We start from the raw sequence: 21,842 nt of genomic DNA, 5'->3' as shown, positions 1-21,842 counted from the left end.
CTGATGTGAGTGTCTAATAGTTTAGCCCATTTGCTTCTGGCTGTACAACCTCTATGGTGCAGTTTATGCTACAGATTTCCCTGTGGGCTCAAGAAGAGACTAGACTTCTCTAAGACCACATACTGGTCTAGTTCAGTAGTTCCTGGACTCTGCTGCACATTGTAATCACCTGTTGTATTATTTTTCTCATTTTGCTTAACAAGTCATCCCCAAACATAGCAGCTTAAAACAACAAATATTTATTGTCTTATGACTTCTGTGGGTCAGGAATCTGGGCACGGCTTAGCTGTATGCCTTGACTTAAGATTTCCCATGAGGTAGGGTAGGGTGGGAGAAGATCTGCTTCCAAGTTTACTCATGTAGCTATTGCAGGCTTCAGTTTTTTCCAATGGGGTTTTCTCCACAGGTCTGCCTCAGGACATGGCAGCTGGCTTCCCCAGGAATAAGTGATCAAAGAGAATTTAATCCACAACATCAATTAAAAACACAAAATATCTAAGAACAAAACTGTGAAGATAGTCTATACTTTTATAAAAGTTGTGAATATAATAATATAATAATTAAGATAATACCTGAATACTTAGACATTTCACAAGTGTGAACCAAAAAGCCTTAATTTACCATCGCCCAACACCACGCCTAGCTAGTTTTTGTGTTTTTAGTAGATACGGTGTTTCACCATTTTGGCCAGGCTGGTCTTGAACTCCTGACCTCAAGTGATATGCCTGCCTTGGCCTCCCAAAGTGCTGGGATTATAGGCGTGAGCCACCACACCCGGCCAAAGCCTCAATAATATAAAGATGTAATCTCTCCCCCAAATAAATTAATCAGGGATACACCAATCAAAACCTTTGCAGGGATTTTTACTGAGCTTGACAAGCTGATTATAAAATTCATTTGGAAGAATAAGATCTTAGAACGAAAGATCAAGTAAACTTAAGAAAACAAGATACTGTTTTTGTAAAGGTAAAATAGTTAAAACTGAATAATAGTGACATATAAATAGACAAAATAAATTGGAAGAAAAGAGAATACAAAGTGTGGAAACAAATCTATGGGATATGTTACATCATACAATTGGTATTTTAAATCAGTGGGAGAAAGAAAGAAATCTTTCATAAATGGTGTTGAGATAACTATTTATGTGGAAAGGAATATAGATAGATCCTTACACATAATAAATGTTAAAAGCTTAAAAGGAAAAGTAGTAATAAGAAAATGTAGGGGGCTGGGCGCGATGGCTCACACCTGTAATCCCAGCACTTTGGGAGGCTGAGGCGGACAGATCAGGAATTTGAGACCAGCCTGGCCAACATGATGAAACCAATAGCTGGGTGCAGTGGTGCATGCCTGTAGTCCCAGCTATGTGGGATGCTGAGGCAGGAGAATCACTTGAACCTGGGAGGTGGAGGTTGCAGTGAGCTGAGATCACACTACTGCACTACAGCCTGGGTGACAGCAAGACTCTGCCTCAAAAAAAAAAAAAAGAAAATGTAGAATAATATATTTGTGATCATGAGGTAAAAAGGACCTTTTGAATGGTACATACAAAGGCATTAGACATAAAAAGAGATTTTGATACATTCAATTTTATTAAAGTAGTACTTCAAAAGCAACTTCAAAAGTACTACAATAAAGTACTTCAAAACTTCCAAAAGCTTCAAAAGCAATTCTGCTCTTTCTCCCCCTTTTTTTCTTTTTCATTTTCAAAGTCAAGTGAACAGTGTTGTGTATTGGCAATTTTGTCTGTTGAAAATAACAAAATATACTTCTTAGAGTGAAAACAAATCATCACAAACAAATTAAATATCTAGTGATATTTGCAATACATATAATTTACAAATGCATATAACAGATATAATTAACACAGAAGAGAAGACCAACTCAACAAAAAAATGGACAAAGGATATGAACAGGCTAGTTACAGATAAGGAAAAGTTGAAGGACAACACATATATAAAAGATATTCAAGCTTGTGAATGATCACAGAAATGCAAATTAAAACAACAAAAATATGCCATTTTTTCAATTATCAGATTGGAAAACATTATAAAATTTAATAATATCAAGGATTTTCAAGAACAACAGGTATGCTCATAAGCTATTGGTATTAGGGCAAATTAAAGTGGCCATACCGAAGGGATTTTGGCAGTGTACATCAAACTAAAAATGCATATAACCCAGGTAACTATTCTAGACAAACTTATATTTATGTAAAATGAGACGAATAAAATGCTATTTTTGTTGTAACATTGTAAATAAAATCTGCTGTTGACATACAATGTAATCTTATACAATTAAAAGGAATAAACTACGTGTGTATCCATCTTGAGATGGATAAACTTCAAGACTATTGTTGAGTGAAAAGAACAAATTGTAAAGTAAAATTTTCTTGGGTACGATTAAATAAAAATGCACAAAATAATACTCTTTTTTTTTCTCTGGGTTCACAAATACATTTGTTAGAAGTCCAGAACATTATTTTTAAAGATCTAGAATGATAAGATAAAACTCACGAAGATGCTGCCACTCTGTCCCCAGTGGCACATGAGTGCACCCCACAGCACCATTGCCCCGGCTGGCACATGCAAGTATGCAGAACACCCCCATCCCACTCCTGCCGGCACTGCACCCCTGCCAACACATGCATACCTGCTGTGTGCTGCTGCTGCTGGCACATATGTGTGAGTGGGGACCTTGCTACAATCACTACAATGAAGCACTTTGGCTGGCACACCCCATCAGAGTGTGTTGCCAGTGGACTGGGAACACCTCAGTGCCCACCCACATTGAGGGTGGATCTGCTTCTCCCAGTCCACTGAGTTACTGAAGGAGCATACCTCAAAATAATTGGAGCCATTTATGACAAACCCACAGCCAACTTCATACTGAATGGGAAAAAGCTGGAATATTCCCTTTGAGAACTGGAACAAGACAAGGATGCCCACTCTCACTACTCCTATTCAACATAGTGCTGGATGTCCTAGCCAGTGCAATTAGGCAAGAGAAAGAAACACAGACATCTAAATAGGAAGAATGGAAGTCAAGCTATGCCTCTTCATAGGTGAAACACTTTTATACAAAGAAAACCCCATAGTAGCCTCTCAAGAGCTCCCAGAGCTGACAAATGACTTCAGCAATGTTTCAGGATACAAAAATCAATGTTCAAAAATCTGTAGCATTTCTATACACCAACAACATCCAAGCTGACAGCCAAATCAAGAATGCAATCCCATTCACAATAGCCACAAAAAAACTACAAAATACCTTGGAATACAGCTAAGCAGGGAGGTGAAATATCTCTACAATGAAAATTACAAATGAGTGCTCAAAGAATCAGAGACAAGAGAAACAAAAGGAAACCATTCCATGATCACAGGTAGGAAGAAGCAATATTGTTAAAATGGCCATACTGCCTAAGGCTATTTACAGAGTCAATGCTATTCCTATCATACTACCAATGACATTTTTCACAGGATTAAAAAAAGCATTCTAAAATTCATTTGGAGCCAAAAAAAAGCCCAAATAGCCAAAGCAATCCTAAGCAAAAAGAACAAAGCCGAAAGCGTCACGCTACCTGACTTCAAACTGTACTACAATGCTACAGTAAGCAAAACAGCATGGTTATGCTCAGCAAAAGAAATAATCAGCAGAGTAAAAAGACAACCTATAGAATGGGAGAAAATCTTTACAAACTATGCATCCAACAAAGTACTAATATCCAGAATCTGTAAGGAACTCAAAAACAGACATAGACCACTGGAACAGGTTACAGAACACAGAAATAAAGCCACACACCTATAGCTATCTACTCTTCAACAAACTTGACAAAAACAAGCAACGGGGAAAGGAATCCCTACTCGGAAATTGTGCTGGGATAACTGGCTAGCCATATGCAGAAAATTGAAACTGGACTCCATACGTTTCACTGTTTACAAAAATCAACTCAAGATAGATTAAAGACTTAAATGTAAAACTCAAAACTATAAAAACCCTGGAAGATATCCTAAGAAATACCATTCTGGATACAGGCCATTCTGGACATATCCTAAGAAATACCATTCTGGATACAGGCCATTCTGGACATATCCTAGGAAGTTTCAATTCTGGAAAACACTTTATGACGAAGGCGCCAAAAGCAGTTGCAACAAAAACAAAAATTGACAAATGGGACCTAATTAAACTAAAGGGCTCTGCACAGCAAAAGAAATCATCAACAACCTATGGAATGGTGGAATGGGAGAAAATATTTGCAAACCATGCATTTGACAAAAGTCTAATATCCAGAATCCAAAAAGAACTTAGAAAAATCAACAAGCAAAAACCTAACAACCCCATTAAATGGGCAAAGGACAGGAACAGACACTTCTCAAAAGAAGACAAACACATAGTCAACAAGCATATGGAAAAATATTCAACATCACTAATCATTAGAGAAATGCAAAACAAAACTGCAATGAGATACAACCTCACAGGAGGCAGAATGGCTATTATTAAAAAGTCAAAAAGTAATAGACGCTGGTGAGCTTGGGGAGCTACTCCCAGGTCTTTGGAAGGCTGAGGCATGAGAATTACTTGAACCTGGGAGGCAGAGGTTGCAGTGAGGTGAGATTGGGCCATTGTACTCCAGCCTGGGCAACAGAGCAAGACTCTATCTCAAAAAATAAAAAATAAAAAAAAAAACAGAGAGAGAGAGAGAAAGAAAAACCCACAGCCAACATTATACTGAATGGGGAAAAGTTGAAAGCATTCCCCTGAGAACTGGAACAAGACAAGGATGCCCATTTTCACCACTTCTGTTCAACATAGTACTGGAAGTCTTAGCCAGAGCAATCAGACAAGAGAAAGAAATAAAGGGCATCCAAGTCAGTAAAGAGGAAGTCAAATTGTTGCTGTTCATGATGATATGATCATATAATGAGAAAACCCTAAAGACTCATCCAAAAAGCTCCTAGATCTGATAAACGAATTCAGTAACGTTTCAGGATACAAAATCAATGTACACAAATCAGTAGCACTGGTATACACCAACGGTGACTGAGCTGAGAATTAAATCAAGATCTCAACCCCTTTTACAACAGCTGCAAAAAACAAACCAACCAACCAACAAACAAAACCAATGAAAAAACCCCAAGCAAACGAACTTAGGAATATACCTAACCAAGGAGGTGAAAGACCTCTACAGTGAAAACTACAAAACACTGCAGAAAGAAATCATAGATGAAACAAACAAACAGAAACACATCACATGCTCATGGATAGGTAGAATCAATATTGTGAAAATGACCATACTGCCAAAAGCAATCTACATCATCATTCTTCCCTGAACTAGAAAAAGCAATCCTAAAATTCATGTGGAACCCAAAAATAGCCCGCATAACCAAAGCAAGACTAAGCAAAAAGAACAAATGTGGATGCATCATATTACTTGACTTCAAACTATACTACAAGGCTATAGTCACCAAAGCAGCATAATACTGGTATAAAAATAGGCACATAGACCAATGGAACAGAATAGAGAACCGAGAAATAAAGCCAAATACTTAAGCCAACTGATCTTTGACAAAGGAAACAAAAACATAAAGTTGGGAAAGGACACCCTATTCAACAAATGGTGCTGGGATAATTGGCAAGCCATATGTAGAAGAATGAAACTGGATCCTCATCTCTCACCTTATACAAAAATCAACTCAAGATCGATCAAAGACTTAAATCTAACACCTGAAACTATAAAAATTCTAGAAGGTAACATTGGAAATACCCTTCTAGACATTTGCTTAGGCAAAGACTTCATGACCAAGAACCCAAAAGCAAAGGCAACAAAAACAAAGATAAATAGATGGGACTTAATTAAACTAAGAAGCTTCTACACAGCAAAAGAAATAATCAGCAGAGTAAAAAGACAACCTATAGAGTGGGAGAAAATCTTTACAAACTATGCATCCAACAAAGTACTAATATCCAGAATCTATAAGGAACTCAAACAAATCAGCAAGAAAAAAACAAATTATCCTATCAAAAAGTGTGCTAAGGACATGAATAGACACTTCCCAAAAGAGATATATAAATGGCCAAGAAACATGAAAAAATCCTCAATATCACTAATTATCAGGGAAATGCAAACAAAACCACAATGCGATACCATCTCACTCCTCCAAGAATAGCCATAATCAAAAAATAAAAAAAAATAGATGTTGCCATGGGTGTGGTAAAAAGGGAACACTTTTACACTGCTGGGGGGAATGTAAACTAGTACAACCACTATGGAAAAGAGTATGAAGATTTCTTAAATAATTAAAAGTAGATCTACCATTTGATCTAGCAATCCCACTACTGGGTATCTACCCAGAGGAAAAGAAGTCATTATATGAAAAAAACACTTGCACACACGTTTATTGCAGCACAATTTGCAATTGCAAAAAATATGGAACTAGCTCAAATGCCCATCAATCAATGAATGCATAGAGAAAATGTGGTGTATATATGTATGTGTATATACACACATATATGTGCATATATGTATATATGTGTATACACACACATATATGTATATATGTATATATACACATATATATGTGTGTGTATATATACACATATGTGTGTGTATATATACACATATATGTGTGTGTATATATACACATATATGTGTGTGTATATATATGTATATATGTATATTTATGTATATATATACACACACATATATACATGTGTATATATATATGTGTATATATGTATATATATATACACACACATATATACATGTGTATATATATATGTGTATATATGTATATATATATACACACACACACACCATGGACGGAATACTACTCAGCCTTAAAAAGGAATAATACTTAAAAAGGAATACTACTCAGCCTTAAAAAGGAATGAAATAATGGCATTCACAGCAACCTGGAAGGAGTCGGAGACCATTATTCTAAGTGAAGTAATTCAGGAATGAAAAAACCAAACATTGTATGTTCTGACTTATAAGTGAGAGTTATGCTATGAGGATGCAAAAGCATAAGAATGATACAATGGACTTTGGGGACTTGGGGGAAGAGTAGGAGGAGGGTGAGGGATAAAAGACTACACCCTGGGTGCAGTGTACACTGCTCTGGTGACGGGTGCACCAAAATCTCAGAAATTATCACTAAAAATATTTTCCATGTAAACAAACACCACCTGTTCCTTAAAAACTAATGAAAAAAATAAAAAAGACATGAGATCAACCTAAATGCCCATCAACGGTGAACTGGATAAAGAAAATGTGGCACATATACACCACAGAGTAATACACAGCCATAGGAAAGAACGAGATCATGTCCTTTGGAGCAACGTGGATGGAGTTGAGGTCATTATCCTAAGTGAATTAACACAGGAACAGGAAACCAAATATCCCATATTCTCACTTATAAGTGGGAGCTAAACACTGAGTATACATGGACAGAAAGAAGGGAACAATCGTCACTAGGTGAATTTGAGGGTGGAGGGTGGAAGGAGGGGGAGAATAGAAAAACTACCTATTGGGTATTATACTTATAACCCGGGTGACAAAATAATCTGCATACCAAAACCCTGTGACATGCAATTTATCCATATAACAAGCCTGCTCATGTACCCCTTGAGCCGAAATAAAAATTGGAGAAGAAAAAAAACTCTTAAGAGTTGTCACTTTGGGTAGAGTTATGGGCATTATGATTTGAAGGCATAGTCTAAGGTCATTCCTCCTTTATTTATAAAGTTCTAATTTTTAAAATAAAAGTGCATTTGAGTATTTTATCATAAACATTAATTTAAAAATTCACTGGATTTTATAGTAACTATGTAATAGATGAACTTTGCTATGAGTGTCATTGGAATGGATAAACAGAGACAAAAGTTGATGAATTAAGAAATGAAAAGGACTTAGGATCTAGAGACAGTAGTTACAGGCTTATTTTGAGGAATTCAAACATAAGACAAATGGATGGTAGATAAAGATGGATGGGGCAATGGATATACGGCAAGAGTTTTTGTTTGCTTGCTTTCTTTAAAATGGGAGAGTTTATATTTATACACCTATGTCTATATAAAATATTTCTCAAATATATATATATACACATACATATATATGAAATGTGCAACTATATTTACATATAGCTATGAGGAAGAGGCCATTAGATAGATTAAAACATACAGATATGTTATAATACAGATGAAAAGGAATAAATTGATCATGTGAATTTTCTTGATGATAAACATTTAGGGGCTATGAATGTTTGTTAAAAAAAATTCGTACAATTTGGGACATGGCTCTGCTTTTAATCAACTGCTTTCCAAGGATTTTAACACTGTGAAATGAATTTTAATAGAGCTTTTCTATACAACATTCTGAATATTTTAACAGTTTTAACCAAGCATCCTTAATTGAATATTTCCAAAAGAAAAAATGAGAAAGAAATTACCCTAATAGAAATGCCCATTGCCAGGGAAATTTCATAATGAAGTGGGAAAAAACAGCAGCTGCACTTGCCTCCATAAGGCATGGACCTACAGCCAATCTGAAACAAACCACCTTCAAATGCCTCAAAGCCTGAAATACAAAACAGTCACATTTAGATACATTTACAATGGCCAACAAGAAAATTATTTTAACAAATGTCGAACTATAAAGTCTTTTTTTCATAAGAAGCTTTCACTAAACGAAATCTCATTTCAACAGATTGTCCCACTGGACTTTGAACTCTATTATATTTTATATGTCATCATAGGTTGGATTATAAACAATTTCATCTTTTATAAAATATTATTGTATTTTAATTATTAAAAGATCAATTTTACTGTGATTAAATAGCTAATGCTACCTTCCCAAACTTTCCTAATAAATAGTATAATAATAGTGTCCTATTAGTGTTTTCCCATTAACTTTTTGATATGAACTGTTTGATTAACTTAATAAGTATAAATAGAATACCAACATGCCAAAGAAAATAACTTAAAAACTACATAATTCATTTTAAAAGGGAAAACTTGGCCGGGCGCTGTGGCTCACGCTCGTAATCCCAGCACTTTGGGAGGCCGAGGCGGGCGGATCACGAGGTCAGGAGATCGAGACCACGGTGAAACCCCGTCTCTACTAAAAATACAAAAAAAAAAAATTAGCCGGGCATGGTGGCGGGCGCCTGTAGTCCCAGCTACTTGGAGAGGCTGAGGCAGGGGAATGGCGTGAACTCGGGAGGTGGAGCTTGCAGTGAGCCGAGATTGCGCCACTGCACTCCAGCCTGGGTGACAGAGCGAGACTCCGTCTCAGAAAAAAAAAAAAAAAAAAAAAAAAGGGAGAACTTTTCAATTTTCTCCTTGGTTCATACTTTCTACTGGAGAATATAATCTCATTGGCTATAATTATTTATGCTCTTGAGCTATTTCTATTAAACCACATTTGCTACATTTATTTGAGTGGCTGTCATATTCATGAATAGTCATCTTCTTATAGATAGGATTTATGATCCCTAGAATGTAATATTTTAAGAAATGCTTTAAAATATTAGATTTTACAATAATGCAAAGATAATCAGGAACATAATCCTGTGGAGAAAACATCATAAAAAATTACTGAAATTCTTAATCTCCCTAAAAAAAGAAAAAGAATTTTATAAGGTTTTTCTTACCCTATGTTAACTGAAAAGTACATAGTTCTCCATAGAAGAGCCTCCCAAATAATATAGGTGCTACATAACATTTATCTCTGTGCAAATTATTAGATCACTAATAAAGACCTTACAACACAGTCAGTTCTCTTCATATCAGTGATTATGATGGCTAGAAATAGAAATTAAGGTGCCAATTTCTTTTTTTTTTTATTAATATTATACTTTAAGTTTTAGGGTACATGTGCACAATGTGCAGGTTTGTTACATATGTATACATGTAACATATATATGTGCCATGTTGGTGTGCTGTACCCATTAACTCATCATTTAGCATTAGGTATATCTCCTAATGCCATCCCTCCCCCCTCCCCCCACCCCACAACAGTCCCCAGAGTGTGATGTTCCCCTTCCTGTGTCCATGTGTTCTCATTGTTCAATTCCCACCTATGAGTGAGAACATGTGGTGTTCGGTTTTTTGTCCTTGTGATAGTTTACTGACAATGATGGTTTCCAGTTTCATCCATGTCCCCACAAAGGACATGAACTCTTCATTTTTTTTATGGCTGCATAGTATTCCATGGTGTATATGTGCCACTAAGGTGCCAATATTTCTATACAGTCATTTTTTCTTCTGTTTTTTTCTTTGTTTGTTTGTTTTGTTTTTTTGAGATGGAGTCTCACTCTGTCCCCCAGGCTGGAGTACAGTGGCACTATCTCAGCTCACTGCAACCTCCGTTGCTCAGGTTCAAGCGATTCTTTTGCCTCAGCCTCCAGAGTAGCTGGGATTACCAGGTAAATGCCACCACGCTCGGCTAATTTTTGTAGATTACAGGCATGAGCCACCATGCTCGGCCTTTTTTTCTTTATCTTAGGTTTGTTTACAGACTCCACTTGGAACAGGTAAACAAAATTTTTCCCTCTTTTTCTTTCTTATCATCCTCTAATATTTGAAATAACCTTACTCGATTTGTAATTGTAAATCTACCTGTGGATCGAGTCCAAGCCCAGCTTGTATTAGAATAATGGTAAGGGCAATGCTTCTTAAAATTGAAGACCATGTCTTAGAAACATGGACATGTTCATTGATGAATGGAACATTCCTAATTGTAAAACCAGCCAGTAACATCCCTTAAAAGAAAGAAAATAAAGATACATGACAGTTCATTTTTCTGAGAAAGAAAACGGAAATGTTTACTTTCTTCTCTAATGCACTATGTCTCTCATTATTTTGGTAAAAGGCAGGTTACAAGCAAGTAGGGAAGGCAGCATGAATAAAGGAATGGCGATAAGAAACAATACACCTAAATGGGGTTCAACAATTAATTTAGTGTTGCTGGAACATACAGGGCAAGGAAAGGAGGGAGGAGAATGAGTTTGGTGGGCCAGAACATAGAAAGGTCTCCCTCCACTTTGGCAAAGTAAGGCACCATGGGAAGGTTTTAGGCCTTGGTGAATTAGTTAGGGATAAAACTGGAGACAGAGACCAAATTGAAGGCTCTGCCACAGTCCACGCAAAAGTTGGAAACAAACAGCCTAAGCTAGAGCAAAAGAGAAAGTTTGGAGAGGAGGAAAATGATTCAATAAATACTTAGAAGGTGCTGCAAGAAAATTGTGGATACAGAAGGGACAGCAGAGATAAGATGTAGAGATTCTCTCTACTGACAGTGTACTGAATATATATTTATTTTTGGGGACAGGGTCTCATTCTGTTGTCCAAGGTGAGTGCAGTGATGCAAACATGGCTCACTGTAGGCTTAACCTACTGAGCTCAAGTGATCCTCTTGCCTTAGCCTCCTGAGCAGCTGAGACCCAGAAAAATTTTTAATATTTTGTAAAGGCAAGGTCTGCTATGTTGCCCAGGCTGGTTTTGAACTCCTGGGCTCAGGTGATCCTCCTGCCTTGGCCTCCCAAAGTGCTGGGATTATGGGCATGAGCCACCATGCCTGGCCCACTTTACTGAATATTTAGATACATTTGAATACAGTAAGTTCTCACTTAACATCATCGATAGGTTATTGGAAATGGCAACTTTGAGTAAAATCGTATATAACAAAACCAATTTTAGCATAGGCTAAGTGATATAAACAAGAGTCAATTTCCTACAGCATGTTTCTGGTCAAAAAACATCACCAAACTTCTAAATAAAGATCCAAAACACTTCTAGTATTAAACAGTGAAATACATGTGAGCTCTACATACATTTTACAAAGTTTTATAAAAACAAATAAGATGATTATTTACTTAATTTTTGGTGAATTCACGAGTGATGGTGGTTATAGCGGTGATGGTTAAAATCAAAGAATAAATGTTTACAAAGTGAAAATTGTAAGGAGCACCTCCTCCCACTATGCAGTTCAAAAACAATCATAAATATGGTAGGCTGGCTAAGAGTTGTCACATCACATTGTTTATTGTCATGCATTTGTTTGGTTATCATATACTTAACAAAATTTTATTTTACAATAATTTGTATTCATTCATTTATTCATTGTACAATCCACTAGTTCAGGGTCATGGTACAATCCACTAGAATACTAGTTCAGGGTCAAAGGTGACTGAACCTTAATCCGAAAAAATCAAGGAGGGCCTCCCTCCCTAACACATTCTATGAATCTAGTATCACAATTATACCCAAATCAGGCAAAGCCATACACACACACACACACACGCACACACACACACACACACTACTGGTCAATATCCCTGATGAACATAGATGCAAAAATTCTCAACTAGCAAAATGAATTTAATAGTACATCAAAAAGATAATATAGTTAAGTGGGTTTTACTCCAGAAATACAAGGATGGTTCAACATGTGAATCATTCTTCCATAAAGACATATATACACATATGTTCATTGTAGCACTACTCACAATAAAAAGACATGGAATCAACTTAAATGACTAAATAAAGAAAATGTGGTACATATAAACAATGGAATACGATGCAGTCATAAAAAAGAATGACATCATGTCCTTTGCAGCAACATGGATAGAGCTGAACACCATTATCCTAAGTGAAATAACTCAGAAACAGAAAAATCAAATACCACATGTTCTCACTTATATGTGGGAGCTAAACAATGGGTACATATGGACATAAAGATGGAAATAATAGACACTGGGGAGTCCAAAAGGAGAGAGGGTTGGAGGGTTAAGGTTGAAGAATTACCTATTGGGTATAGTATTCACTATTTGGTGATGGGTTCACTAGAGCCCAAATCTCACCATTATGCAATATATCCATGTTCCAAACCTGCACATGTACTCCGTGAATCTAAAATTTTTAAAGATTCTATTAAACAATAAAGCAACAGGAATAATGTGCTAAGGATATTAAATTTATTTTAAAAATAAATTTTGGATAAAACTTGTGAGTGTATATATGTAGACAGAGAAATAAATGCATCTATAAAGGAGCTGTACACACACACACACACACATACAGTAAATACATACATGAAGAAACTATATAAAACATACTACATTGAAATATTTCTGAATTATAACTAATTCAACAAGAAAATGTTCAAAATTTGCATATAGTCAATAATAAAGAAAAGAGAGCTAATTATATACTTACCAAGAAGAGGTGGAAGTGGAGGCACTAAAGGTATTCTAATGCGTTGTAAAATTTTTCCCCCAATAATGGCACTATAAAAAATAATTAACAATCCAAATAAATTTCCACCAGGGAGAGCTTCAGAGCCTAAGATTGACCAGGTCATACACCATATCACAAACAGTGTAACTCCTGAAATACAAAAAAGCATGCAGCTATATATCTACGTACACATAGATGTATACAAACAAAGGATCAATTCTCTTTTATCATATATACTAATAGCCAGTTCTGTAAAATGATACATGGTATAGATCAACATTGCTTACTAGTTTGGTGAAAGAGATATCTGCTTAACATATATTCCAAATAACCTGTCAATTTATGAAGTAGGTTTTAAACAAAGTGTTTTCATTTTAAAAATATTTAAAACCTATATGTGGGCCAGGTGCAGTGGCTCACGCCTTAATCCCAGCACTTTGGGAGGCTGAGGCAGGCTGGATCACATGAGGTCAGGAGTTTGAGACCAGCCTGGCCAACACAGTGAAATCCCGTCTCTACTAAAAATGCAAAAATTAGCCAGGCATGGTGGTGAGTGCCTGTAATCCTAGCTACATGGGAGGCTGAGTCAGGAGAATTGCTTGAATCCGGGAGGTGGAGGTTGCAGTGAGCCAAGATTGTGCCACTGCACTCCAGCCTGGGTGACAGTGAGACTCAGTCTCAATAAAAAAATAAAAAAATAAAAAAAACCTATATGTGAACTCTTGAAAATGCTAACTTATAATATATGATAGTTAAAAACATCATGGCAATATGATGAGATTTACTTCATTTTATATTTTAAAATAACTTTTTCATCAGGATGGAAAATAAGAGGATGATTGGCTGTGATAAGAATTCACAACCTTATTGAAGATCACAGTGTTAAGGTGCCAAATCTTTTAACAGGAACCTACTAAATCTTTGTATTGAAATGATAATTCAACCAATATTTGGCATAAATGTATTAGACGAGGTAATGGCTGGAAGAAATGAACCTAGATTTTGTGGGAATAAATATAAAGTATCTTAGATTATGTGTAGGAGGTAGAGGTAGATAAGATGAGTAGGTGTAAGTTACTAGACATCTTGTTTCTGGCAACTAGGTGCTACTCACTGAGGAATCCATAGGTTTCCGTAAAGGACAGACAATAACATGGTAAATTTCCATATGCTAATTAAATGGCTACCTTTATTTGCTATGAATCATAATTGCTAATGCTTTTAATATTCTTAAAACAGCTTACATGAATTTTTTAGCTATGACCCCTTTCTGGCTGTATAGAATTTGCCAGGGTAAAAGAGGAGGATTTTGACTCACTCCAGGTAGAAAGTTAGAACAAAGTTTCTTTCCTCCTCCCCTCTGATTATTGTCATTCTGCAAAACTGGAAGCCTTGAGGGCTAAACTCTTACTAAAAGAATGGACCAGGCTGGGCATAGTGGCTCGTGCCTGTAATCCCAGCACTTTGGGAGGCCGAGGCGGGCGGATCACCCAAGGTCAGGAGTTCAAGATGAGCCTGACCAACACGGTGAAACGCTGTCTCTATTAAAGATACAAACAATTAGCCTGGCCTGGTGGCGCATGCCTGTAATCCCAGCTACTTGGGAGGCTGAGGTAGGAGAATTGCTTCAACTCAGGAGGCGGACATTGCAGTGAGCTGAGATGGCGCCACTTCACTCCAGCCTGGGTGACAAGAGCAAAACTCCATCTCAAGAAAACAAAACAAAACAAAACAAAAAACAAAAAAATAAAAAACACGGACCAGAAAATGTCATCCTACTGACAAATTGAGAAGACAAGGCAGTTTGTCTTAGCTGGTCTCTGGGTGGCAAAGTCTTTTTTGAGAATTCATATGTAAAACTGGCCTCATCCAACTTATGTGTAGGGCTCAAATCACATTATGTGCACAAGTTAGGGATCCCAAAGTTCTAAACCTACCATAAAAGTGTCCCTGCATAGAAGTATCCCTAGAACACTTAGTAGATGCTAATTCAAAAAATCTCTAATGACACTCCTGATCCCAGACTGCATAAAGTCTCAAAGGTAAAGCCAAGTGAATCTAACTTAAAATAAGAAATATCCCATGAGCAAAAGTTAACAGATACAACAAAGAATGGGATTAGATGTCTAAATACCTCAGCTAATAGAACCACTAGATAGACACTATAAAATATGTATTTTCAAAGGGACTAGAGACAATTTTTAAAAATTGGAGACATGAGAAGAAGAAATTACTTGGAAGTATTGTAAAATAATTAAATAGAACATCTAGAAAAAACTTTAAAATTTACTCAACTAAAAAAAACCCACTAAGCACATGGATACATATGTAACAAACCTGCACATTGTGCACATGTACCCTAAAACTTAAGGTATAATAATAATAATAATAATAAAACCCACTAAGTACCCAAATAGCAGTCTAGACATGGCTGAAGAGAGAACACAGCAAAGTAGTAGATATGAGGAAATTACTTAAGAGCATAGCACACACACAAAAAACCGAGGTGGAAAATGAGAGATTTAGATTATGGAAAAGATCTAAAACACAACTAATGGTAGTTTCAGAAACATAATTGAAAGAATGAAGAAGATATAATATTTGAGAAGAAAACTGGCTTCAAATTTTACAGAATTGATTAGGGTTTTTATTGATTTGGACACAGGAAGTCACATGAGTTCTAATCAGGATTAAGTAAAAATAGATACTTAGATAAAATGTTGAGAAACTATAGACTACCAAAGGCAAAAATAAAATCTTAAAGAATCTAGACAGAGAGAGATTAATCATAATCGAATAAACAATAGAGCAGATTCTCAATTCTTATCAGCAACAATAGAAGATGGAAGATAATTAAATAACATCTTCAAAGTACAGAGATAAAGAAACCATGCAATGTTGAATTCTGTAGCCAGTTAACTGTCACTCGAACAAAAGACAAATGAAAGATATTGTCAAACAAATACACTTAAGAACATATGCCATTTTTTACCAGGGACAAATCTACTGAAAGATATGCTTTAGAAATATGACATAGAACCAAAAAGGAAGGAACAATGTGCAAAGAAATTGGTAAAATGTAGGTTAGTCTAAACAAGTATTGGTTGTGTAACACATTACTAATGAAAATTATTAATCAGAGGATATAAAGATAAGGTTGGGAGGTGACATGAAAAGGTTGGCAATTTATTTCCACACCAAAACTCCCCCCCAAAATTGCAGAAATACCAAAAACAATCATTTCAGGACCCTGAAAACTCATCAAAGGCAGTTATCAAATTTAAGAAGCATTTATTCTTGAAAAAAGTGTTAGGGTTTTGGGTAGGATTGGTAAAAGTCTGAGCCCTTCCTGACTGGGGTTGCTCCCTGATATGGTTTGGCTTTGTGTCCCCATCCAAATCTCATCTTGAATTGTACTCCCATAATTCCCATGTGTTGTGGGAGAGACCTGGTGGGAGATAATTGAATCATGGGGGTGGTTCCCCCCATACTGTTCTCGTGGTAGTGAATAAGTCTCACAAGATCTGATGGCTTTATCAGGGGTTTCCGCTTTTGCATCTTCCTCATTTTCTCTTGCTGCCACCAAGTAAGAAGTGCCTTTCATCTCCCACCATGATTCTGAGGCCTCCCCAGCCATCTGGAACTATAAGTCCAATTAAACCTCTTTTTCTTCCCAGTCTTGGGTATGTCTTTATCAGCAGAATGAAAACGGACTAATACACTCCCATCTCTCTTCTCATCCCGAAGCTCAGTTGGGAAAAACTGTAGTTTTACCAGTTTGAAGCTGCATGTAAAACCCAGCAGCTTTCCTGTTAGGGCTGGGGGCAGGGGTGGATTTGGTATGGAGTAGAGGGAAGAAATCAATGGTTTTGCCAGTTAAATATAGCAGAGTGGTCTGGGAATGAACAGAGAGAATTGCAGTTTTGCTAGTCTGAGGTTGCAGTTTCAACTGGGGAAGTAGAAGACACGACAAAAATTTAAATGAGAGATCCTGAGGGTCAATAGGTGCAGCAAACCACCATGGCACAAGTATACCTGTGTAACAAACTGCACGTTCTGCACATGTATCCTGGAACTCAAAGTAAAATTAAAAAAGAAAGAAAGAGAGAGAGAGAGAGAGAGAGAGAAAGAAAGAGGAAGAAAGAGAGAGAGAAAGAAACAAAGAGAAAGAAAGAAAGAAAGAAAGAAAGAAAGCAAGCAAGCAAGCAAGCAAGCAAAGAAAAGAAAGACCCACATGCAAGGCTAGAGTTTCCAGTTCCAAGTTCCAGTTCTCTCACTGAGAGGAGTGGCTCACTGTGCCTAAACTGTTTATACAAACAATGTGGTTTACTCTGAACAGCTGCTTTTCTTCTGGGAGTCTGGAATTCTGGTATATGTGAAGGAGAGTAACCTCCGTAAAATCCTGAGTACTGAGTCTCTAATGAGACTCTGGTCCCGGTAGACGACATTGCACATGTGCTGTCAAAATTTCCTGCTGGGGAAGAGAAACACATCCTTGTAACTCCATAGGAGATGATTCCAGGAAGTTTGTGCCTGGTATCCTCCAGACTTTACCACATTCAACTTTTTCCCTTTGCTAATTTTGCTTTGTATCCATTCACTATAATAAATTAAAAACCTGAGTATTACTCAAAAAAAAAAAAAAGAGAGATCCTGGAAAGGAGAGAATCATAGAAAGTTTGAGATAAGTTCTCCACACATATACGGCCGATTGGAAAAGTATAGAAGTGCAGGAAAGACTCAAGAAAGTATGACAAAAAGTAAAAATGAAGTAAGACTTGAGTATTAATTGCAACTTTGAATGCATTCACCCACCCACCCACAGATTATTTGGCAGAGAGTGGAAGCCTTACTAGCTTTAACATAATGTCTCTCCAAAACCAAGCTATGCAACAGACACAAAGGAAATCCCTAGGCCGGGCGCGGTGGCTCACGCTTGTAATCCCAGCACTTTGGGAGGCCGAGGCGGGCGGATCACGAGGTCAGGAGATCGAGACCATGGTGAAACCCCCTCTCTACTAAAAATACAAAAAATTAGCCGGGCGTGGTGGCGGGCGCCTGTAGTCCCAGCTACTCGGAGAGGCTGAGGCAGGAGAATGGCGTGAACCCGGGAGGCGGAGCTTGCAGTGAGCCAAGATCGTGCCACTGCACTCCAGCCTGGGTGACAGAGCGAGACTCCGTCTCAAAAAAAAAAAAAAAAAAAAAAGGAAATCCCTAGAAAGACAGGCTAAAACAACAATAACAACAACAACACAATATAAAAGACATCACTGCTGAAAACCACTGGGCAGAAGGTTACACAGCACAAGTATAGGCCAATTACCAAAACAATAACAACAACAAAAACAATCACAAATAAAAACCAAATCCAGATTTGCTATAATGTATAATTAAAGTGTTTAGTTTTCAATTAAAAATTATCAGACATGTAAGGAAACAGGAAAATATGGCTCATACTCTGGAAAAAAAAGCAGTGAATAGAAACTGTCTCAATTCAGATATTGGATTTAGAAAGAAAGTTTTCAAAGTATATATTATAAATATGTTCAAATTAAAAATATGATAATGTGCTGTCTAATAGGGAATATGAATAGGAGACAGAATATGTTTAAAAATAGAATCTAGAACTGAAAAGTACAACAGTTAAAGTGAAAAAATCACTAGCAAGGTTCAATAGCATATTTGACCTTGTGAAAGAAAGTACCAGTGAACTTGAAGATAGACCAATAGAGGTTAATCAATCTGAAGAACAAAAAGAAAAAAGAATGAAGGATAATAAACAGATCCTCAGAAACTTATGGGATACCATCAAGAGCACTAACATATGCATAATGGGAATTCCAGGAGAAGAGAGAGATAAGAGGGCAGAAAAATATTTGAAAGCGTAATGTCTGAAAACTTCAAAAATGCTATGAAAAACATTAATCTTCAGATATAAGAAGTTCAACAAATCTCAAGTAGGATAAACACAAAGAGATTCACACCTAGAGCCATCATTGTCAAATTGGTGAAAACCAAGGATAATAAGAAAATCATGAAAGTAGCAAGAGATGACTTATCACATACAGGGGAACAATAATATGATCAATACTGGCATTTTTATCTGAAAAAAATGGAGGCCTTATGAAGCAACATTTCAAAAGTGGAGAGAAAAATAACTGTCAATTAAGAATTCTGTATCCAGTTAAATGATCCTTCAAAAATGGAGCTGAAATAAAGACATTTCCAGATAAATAAAAATAAAGAGAACTTATCCTTGCTAAAGAAACACTAAAGAAAATGCTTTTAAGATAAAAGGATATGACACCAGATGGCAACTTGAACCTATAAGGAATAAACGGCACTGGAAATGGTAAATAAATTTGTAAGTATAAAAGATTGTGTGTGTGTGTGTGTGTGTGTGTGCATATTCTGATTTCATCTCTTTTTTTAAAAAAAGCATCTGATTATTATAGGCAATAACTATAACAATACTGCTGAGTTCATAGCATGTAAGAGGTACATTGGATCAAAGTTGCTATATAACACTGGAATTAAGTAAAAATTATTAAACCAAAGTAGATTGTAAAAAGTGAAGATGACTGATTATTATAATCCCCAAAGGTACTTGGGAGGCTGAGATAGAAGTATTGCTTGAGGCTAGGAGTTTGAGACTAGCCCTAGCAACACAATGAAACTCTGTTGATATAGTTTGGATATGTGTCCCTGCCCAAATCTCATGTTGAATTGTTATCCCCAATGTTGGAGATAGGTCCTGCTGGGAGGTGAATGGATGATGGGGGCAGATTTCTCATGAATGGTTAGTACCATCCTCTTGGTGCTATCCTTGGGGCAGTGAGTAAATTCTTGTGAGATCTCATCATTTAAAAGTGTGTGGCACTGCCCCTTGCTCTTTTACTCCTGCTTTCGCTATGTGACATGTCTTTGCCTTCTGCCATGATTGTAAGCTTCCTGAAGCCTTCCCAGAAGCAGAAGCCTCTATGCTTCCTGTACAGCCTGAAGAACTGTGAGGCAATTAAACCTCTTATAAATTATTGAGTCTCAGGTATTTGAAAGCAATGCAAGAATGGACTAATACACCTGTCTCTAAAAAATTTAAGCAAAATTACCCAGGTGTGATGACACATGCCTGTAGTCCCAGCTACTTGACAGGCAAAGATGAGAGGACTGATTGAGCCCAGGAGTTTGAGGCTGCAATAAGCTATGACCATGCCACTGTCTCTTAAAAAAAGTAAGCCCCAGAGAAGCCGGGCGCAGTGGCTCACACCTGTAATCCCAGCACTTTGGGAGGCCGTGGTGGGCAGATCACAAGGTCAGGAGATGGAGACTATCCTGGCTAACATGGTGAAACCCCATGTCTACTGAAAATACAAAAAAATTAGCCAGGAGTGGTGGCGGGCACCTGTAGTCCCAGCTACTCGGGAGGCTGAGGCAGGAGAATGGCATGAACTCAGGAGGTGGAGCTTGCAGTGAGCCAAGATCCCGCCACTGCACTTCCAGCCTGGGCGACAGAACATGACTCTGTCTCAAAAAAAAAAAAAAAAAAAAATCAACAGAGAAATTGAAATAGGGCACTAAAAATACTTGGTTAACATGAAAGAAGCAGTAATGTAAGAAAAGAAAAACAAAAAAACATGACACATAGAAAACAAATAACAAAATGTTAAATGCAAGTCCAACCATATCAATAATTATGTGAATGAACTAAAATAAAAAGGCAACTACTACTGTACAGGACTTTAAAAAAACAAGATTCAGCTATATGGTGCCTACAAGAAACAAACTTTAGATAAAACAAGCAGGTTGAATGTAAAAGGATAGGAGATTAGGAGACATATATATATATGCAAATGGTAATTATGGGTGAAAGAAGAAAACACAAGTGTAATTAGTATATATATATGTAATTTTTTTAACCTGTCAGTTTTATTGTCTGTAAAATGGGGATAAAAAAATTATCTCCTGCCAACATAAATAGGTTTTGTTACAATAAAATGAACTAGTGAGCATGAAAGAACATTGCAATCTGTTAAGATGTTCTTCCAGGAATTCTTGCATTCTAGGAGAATCAGAACATTTCTGGTAATATAATTTTTGACATTTTTGAGGAAAGATATTTTTTAGGATATATGCGAAAAGAACACTTTATCTTCTCTAATTACATCATGGATTCTCTTTTTGCATTGAGATTTTGCTTGAATATCAATAGACAAGAGAAGGGGGTGGTTCAGGCACTTGTCTAGTGAGTGGAACGCTGACAGGAAGCAAGGAGCCGGAAGGACGCTCCCCTGTGCTGTTGGTCAGGGGCCTGCTTGGCTGGTGCCAAGGATTTGTTCTCAGTGACAAGACAAACACAGAAATGGAGAGTGGTTACAAACTTCTATAGCAATTTGACACTGTATCTTATAAAAAGTAAATATCAGTCTACATCAAATAGGAAATTAAAAACAAAAACAATTGGGTATTAATCTACTAAGCTTAGTCCCTAGGTGACAAAATAATCTGTACAACAAACCCACATGACACAAGTTTACCTATGTTACAAACCTGAACATGTACCCCTGAACCCAAAATAAAAGTTTTTTTTATAAAAGAAAAACAAAACAAAA

General features: G+C 36.7%; 1 protein-coding gene across 7 annotated transcripts in view; it reads right to left on the bottom strand.

Annotated features, from left to right (window-relative positions):
• The window catches only part of SLC9B1 (solute carrier family 9 member B1), a 139,370-nt gene that overhangs the window by 50,922 nt on the left and 66,606 nt on the right, over positions 1–21,842 (bottom strand). For 4 of the 7 annotated variants that reach the window (XR_009211357.1, XM_058432521.1, XM_058432526.1 and 1 more), the window contains exons 3-5: positions 13,213–13,283; positions 10,615–10,757; positions 8,445–8,572 (exon numbers count right to left, since the gene is read on the bottom strand). Coding sequence is in view for 6 of the 7 variants with exons in the window: in XM_058432521.1 (XP_058288504.1) it covers positions 8,445–8,572; positions 10,615–10,757; positions 13,213–13,283 (342 nt within the window). In the remaining variant the exon portion in view is untranslated. Of the gene's footprint in view, positions 1–8,444; positions 8,573–10,614; positions 10,758–13,212; positions 13,384–21,842 lie in introns of all 7 variants that reach the window. The other 3 variants (XM_032176287.2, XM_058432529.1, XM_058432532.1) reach the window with 1 other exon arrangement.

Source organism: Hylobates moloch, unplaced genomic scaffold, assembly GCF_009828535.3.
Source record: "Hylobates moloch isolate HMO894 unplaced genomic scaffold, HMol_V3 SCAFFOLD_2, whole genome shotgun sequence".
Classification (NCBI taxonomy): Eukaryota; Metazoa; Chordata; class Mammalia; order Primates; family Hylobatidae; genus Hylobates; species Hylobates moloch.
This window is presented reverse-complemented; position numbering and strand designations above follow the sequence as displayed.